Source organism: Sprattus sprattus (assembly GCF_963457725.1).
Source record: "Sprattus sprattus genome assembly, chromosome: 3".
NCBI classification, from domain to species: Eukaryota; Metazoa; Chordata; class Actinopteri; order Clupeiformes; family Clupeidae; genus Sprattus; species Sprattus sprattus.
Window position 1 is genome coordinate 15,657,662 of NC_137922.1, and position 6,000 is coordinate 15,663,661.

The 6,000-nt window shown below is 43.1% G+C and overlaps 1 protein-coding gene across 1 annotated transcript in view; it reads left to right on the forward strand.

Moving 5' to 3' along the window:
* itsn1 (intersectin 1 (SH3 domain protein)) overlaps positions 1-6,000 on the forward strand; it is a gene marked incomplete at its 3' end in the record, with an annotated part of 47,563 nt that overhangs the window by 38,301 nt on the left and 3,262 nt on the right. The window contains exons 30-32 of the mRNA XM_080835374.1: positions 3,948-4,069; positions 4,875-4,981; positions 5,276-5,459. Coding sequence (XP_080691500.1) covers positions 3,948-4,069; positions 4,875-4,981; positions 5,276-5,459 — 413 coding nt within the window. The remainder of the gene's footprint in view (positions 1-3,947; positions 4,070-4,874; positions 4,982-5,275; positions 5,460-6,000) is intronic.

The window sequence follows — 6,000 nt, forward strand, 5'->3', positions numbered from 1 at the left end:
TTGGGATACCCCCCCCCCCCCCACCCGCGCCACATGTGTTGCATGTCAGAGTCATAGCTCTTCTTCAGTATCATCTTCTCCTTGCCTGCATGCTGTGTTGTCATGTTGAACATGTCTGCCAGATCATGTAGCTCCTCTTAGCTTGTGAAGTTGCACATTGTGTTCCTTTCTTCCTTCCTTTCTTTGATTTTTCCCTTTTTCCCCTTTTCTTTTTGTTTGTTTTTGTGTTGTCGTCTTCTTCTTCTCCTTTTGTTACGCCGTTATTTTTTGGCTTATGTGCTGTGTTCTCCTCTCTCTAGGACTCATATGTTGCCCATATCCCACTCTACCCTGAAAGTCCTCAAAGAGACCCACTATCCCCTAGTCACTGCCCTGCGGGATGATGGGAGATGCCGCCCCCCTGAGGGTCTTGAGACTGCCACCTGCCCTTGTGGCTAGAAGACAAGCACTGCAGACAAAAAAAAAAAAGCAAATGCAGCAGTTTTTTTTCTCTTTTTTCTTTACCTCAGTATTCAAACCGTTAGTAGATGCACGCCAAAATTACCAAGCAGCATTCTCCATGTAAAAAAAAAAAAAAAAGGAAGATAACAAACCTACTAAACAATAACTCGTACTGAAAGGCGTTTGTTTTCCTTGTCTTGAGTATAATTGAATGAATCTATTCTAACTACTCACATGAATGACATGGTGGACTGATGAGGGGATTGGATAGTGGGTCCTTTTGTGGCTTTCTGTGAACTACTTTTTTTTTTTCGCCATTCAAACAAATTGCGCTAAAGTAACGTGATAGATTGACTTTCAGCTCCCTGTCAAATGGCTTCCATTTGATGCCTAGCTGCTTCCCTCCACCCTCTCCTAACTAATGCCACCCCCCCACCTTTGTTCCCCCCCTCCTCTCATCTGGTCCCTCCCTCCGCAGCTCCACAGAATGACCCACTATTCGCGCCCCAGACCTCTCAGGGCCCTGGACCATCCCAGTTACTGTCATAGCAGGCTTGCCCCACTACCACTCACTTGACCAGTAGAAAGTCCTTCTAGCTGCAATGGGGCAGCTCATTGGTTAGATTAGTCGTGAGTGACATGTAGAAACCCCTCCCACCTACCCTCCTATCCCACCACTTTCACAGAACATATAGATAGTGGGCGGGATAGGGCCTCTCCATTCATCCAATCACATGCCGCTCTCCGTGTTGGTTTTTATTATTTCGTTACTCCATTTTCATACCAAACATTAAATGAATAGGTTTATGTGTTGTTGTTGTTTTTGTCTTCATCATTGTTTTATTTTTTTCGTGCCAGGTGTTCCTTTGTTATTATTTCAGTAGAGTTTGTGTGTATTGGGATGGAGATTGGTGTTGTAAAAACCAAATAACTGCACAACTGCCACTGATGTAGGAGAACGGTACAAGAAAACACAGATCAAATCTACACACACTCACACACACACACACACAAACACACTTTCTTTTGATGTGTGGAGCTGGTGAGATGTGGTAGGTTTAATATACCTGTCTTTCCCAGCCTTAAGTCTGTTGTAGTGCTCTTGACTCCCATGTAAGGGGGCACTCCACTGATTGCTGCCCTAACCAGACACTTATCAGTGCCCCCTTGTGCCTGCAGAGGGGAACTGCCTCTAATGACTTGACTGGAGTCTGCCTCTAATGACTTGGCTTTGGCCTGTCAGAAACTAGGCTTAGTGTGTTAACAATCGTGTCATTGTAATGCAATGTTTGGTTTGGTTTTTCTTTTTGAGGTAGCTGGAATAGCTGTTTTCTCTCATTTATTGAGAAATTCCACTAGTTTACACGGCTCCTACGGTTGTCCTCTGTCCGTTTTTTTGTTGATATAAGTTTTATGAAATTGTTTCATTAAGTTGGAAAAGAGCAATATATCCCAAGTCACACTGCAGTGACTTCTATTTTTATATTGAACGCAAAGCAATCTCAACACCTATAGTGTTTTAAGAACTACGGAAGTAGATGAACCGCCCCCCCCCCCCCCTGCACACACACACACACACACACACACACACACACACACAGTAGGACTCCTGTAGAAGTCAGAAGAGACCAAATGAGAGAGAGGTTTATGGCTTGTACAGTCATATTCCCTTGATTTTCTTTTTTTGTTGTTTCTTTTTTTTTTTTTTTTGCTTTGGGCCAAGATTTTAGGTCAAGACACATGGAAGTTGACCTTAGCGGCTCCTTAAAGAGAGATTCCTTTCAAAGACTAGCATCATGTTAAATCAGCATGGAAGTTAAGGAATGTACTAAAACGAGCAAAACTATTTTAATACCCTAATCCAATCCTATACTCAAGAATAAAAGTATGTTTACAGATAGAAAGCAAAGAACTAAAGACTGGTGTTTTCTTGTGACAAGTGTTAACCGAGCACCAAGCCAAGTATGAGGACTCGACTTTGCCTTAGAATTTGGAAGCTGACTTAGAAGAAGCATGGCATTGGATTTAACAGTGACTTAAAACACATGAGATGTACTGGTACCGAATTTTGTATGATTGATTTAATTCTGTTTGGGCTGTGTTTTTAATCTGTCAGACCTATCTGAGTGTTTTGTTGTTATGTCTGTGTTTCTCTCTGAACCCGACGCTGTTGTATCTGCACTCAGCCTGTGTTTGTTTTTAATTCTAGCTCTGTGGCTCGCCTTATTGGCCCCACAACGTAACAGTATTGGAATTTGCTGCTTATTGATTGGTTGGGTGAACTGTCTATCACGTCCCCCCCCCCCCAAAAAAAAAAATACGATATGAGGACGTTGGGTATGTGTCACAGATGGTTTGGATTTTTAAGAAGCACAAAAAAGAACAACATTGTTAGAGCTTCATGTTGGGTATCTATAATACTGTGTGTAAGACAGAAGACTGAATGCTTTTCTGTTTGAATTTCACAACAAATCCAAAACGTATCCATTGCACTCAGTTATTGAAGCATTTTATCATAAATGAATGTAAAAAAAAAAACTGAAAATATATACAGACGATTCCTAGCTTTAATAAAATTGTCATGCCGTCTTTATAGAAAATGACATGTATAACAATTAAAAAGCTCCATGGCAACAATGGACTGGTGTTTTTCCTTCATGTCATAACATTAGTATCTGATGTGTGCTGATGTGATGTCTCCATGTCTTGCATTGCATTACAACAGAATCTCATAGAATGTATGTCCACTGTCTCAGCAATGGCTCCCTGGGCAGAAATACAGTATCTGGATACCAGGTAGCGGCCCTGTTACGCAAGGATGAGGGAGAGAGAACCGATGGAAAGAAAAAAAATAGATCAGCATTGGGTGGGGAAAAAAAACAGGGTTTGTGTGAAGGTAACCATCATACCGAGGTAGAACCACGCCGGAAGAGAGAACCAGAGCAGAAGTGGACAGAGCAGGGTGAGGTACCGTAAGTACAGGTCAGGTGGAGTGCCACGGGGATACAGTACAAAGAACTACAGAACATAACGGAACAGTATTTTGTGTGTGTGTGTGCGTGCCTGCACTCATGAAAGATGGATGGTAGCATGTGTACTTTTAAAAGGACCACAAATAGGGTTTGTGTTCAGGGTTTGGGTGGGTAACAGAGTTTAACTTTGTGAGTTGCCTGCTCAGTGTATATGTGTGTGTGAGAGGCTCTAAATCTGAAACTGACCTTATATGTGTGTGTATCAGAGCTTACTGAAATTGTGTGTCTAAATCAGAGTTTACTGTGAAATTGTGTGTGTGTATCAGAGCTTACTGTGAGATTGTGTGTGTGTATCAGACCTTACTTTGAGATTGTTATGCAGTGAAAGGGAATGTTTGTGTGATAGTGAGTGAAAATGCTGATCTTAGTTTTTGTGTGTGTGTGTGTCTGCGTGCGTACATGCGCATGAATGATACCTGCTGACCTCTGTGTGTGTGTGTGTGTGTGTGTGTATCTGTCTGTCCGTCCCTACAGGGTGTGCTGACCTGCATCTGCTGGACATGCTGACACCCATGGAGCGCAAGCGGCAGGGCTACATCCACGAGCTCATCGTCACTGAGGAGAACTACGTCAATGACCTGCAGCTGGTCACCGAGGTAATGGACACACACACACACACACACACACTAGCTCAAGAACATATTGATGGGAGTGCTATATACCCTAATAAACACATACACATGCAGTATGTTAAGTGCTGTAGACACAGATGCACACAGATCCCACATTGAATGGGATCAAGCCTCCTGAAGCAGCTCATGGTGCTCCAGAGGTTTAGTAACTTTCCCGTTTAATTGTTTGTGAGGATTTTGGGAGATAGATTTGGGGACAGTGAGAAGAAGGCTCTGGGTCTCGAACATATGATGGAAGTGCTCTTTGGTACGAATCACAGCCTTTTGACAAAAAAATCCAACCACATGTCTGAGATTTATTAATGAATATATAGGCTTTTAAGCCTTAATCACATTGAAAGAGGCCTAGTGTTTTTGGCTAAGTATTTCAGGCCTTTGAGGACGGATCAGAAAAACTCTTTAACTCACAACGGCCAAAAAAAGATATACATATGAATGCATATTGTAATAAACACAGCCTTACCCAGCTTACACATGCACTCCATGTTGGACCAGAAAGTGCTTAACATCCTTATACATTTGCTGTGAAGTGCTGCATTGTTTTTTGGGGACAATTTGAGAGGGCTGCCAGTGCAAAAAGTGCTCTTTGGTGGGGGATCACAATCTAGTCTAGTACCCTCCTGTAACTAAAAGATTCTCACATTGAATAAGAAAAGGACAGGCAACCATATGGAGGTAACACAACCTCCTCGTTCTATGATATTGTTATGTTATGTGGGAGGACTAGAGAAGAATCATTTTTAACTGACCTGATCTGGCCAACCCACAGACCTTCCAGAAGCCTCTGCTGGAGTCGGAGTTGCTGACTGAGAAGGAGGTGGCCATGATCTTCGTAAACTGGAAGGAGTTGATCATGTGCAACATCAAACTGCTTAAGTATGTTGCGCACACACACACACACACGCACACACCACACACTCTCTCTCTCTGTCTCACACGCACACACACAAACACACATACACACACGGTTGGCCTCTTCACATGCACAGTCACTCAATTTCTGCCCCTTCAACCTTTCCCAGGGCTCTGTGTGTGTCACACACAAATCATGACTTCTATTTTTACACACGCATACACACACACACACACGCACACACACTCACTCTGCTGTCCTGAACATTAGCACCCTTCAAGACATCAAACATTCTTCTGTTCTCTCTCTTGCTCCAGGGCTCTGCGTGTGAGGAAGAAGATGTCGGGCGAGCGCATGCCAGTGAAGATGATCGGCGACATCCTGACGGCTCAGCTGCCCCACATGCAGCCGTACATCCGCTTCTGCAGTTGCCAGCTCAACGGCGCCACCCTCATCCAGCACCAGACCGACGAGGCGCCCGACTTCAAGGATTTTGTCAAGGTAACCGCCTTGCAAGGTTAAGGTGATGCCTGCAAACGTAGTTCCCAGTAACACTTCAGTTGAGCCCCCCATGTTATTACCCTCCGGCATAAGACTGGCACCACCATGTCAAACATGTTATGGTGGATGTCATATTCACGTCATCTAAGCACCTACAAGCCAGTGATGTTACGGTGAGATGTTCCCATTAAATAATAACAATAATAGTATGGCAGCTTAGCAGTACATAAAGTTCTTAGAATTGTTGTGGTGATTACTAATAATGGTTACATAGCACCATCATATCTTTGGACAGCAACTTTCATGATGACTAGTGACCACAATATAAGGTGTGGCTATTAAATAACGAGCCTTTTAGTAGGAATATAACAAGTTTTTTTCATTACGATTAAATTACAGCATTAGTTTCTTTATTTATTAGCCACACAAGATACATAGTGTCTGTCATGATGCGTGCCCTTGGGTATGTATGCGTGCCCTTGGGTATGTATGAGTGATCTGAGCATGTACTGAGTGTCTGACGCGTGGTCTTTATTCGCCA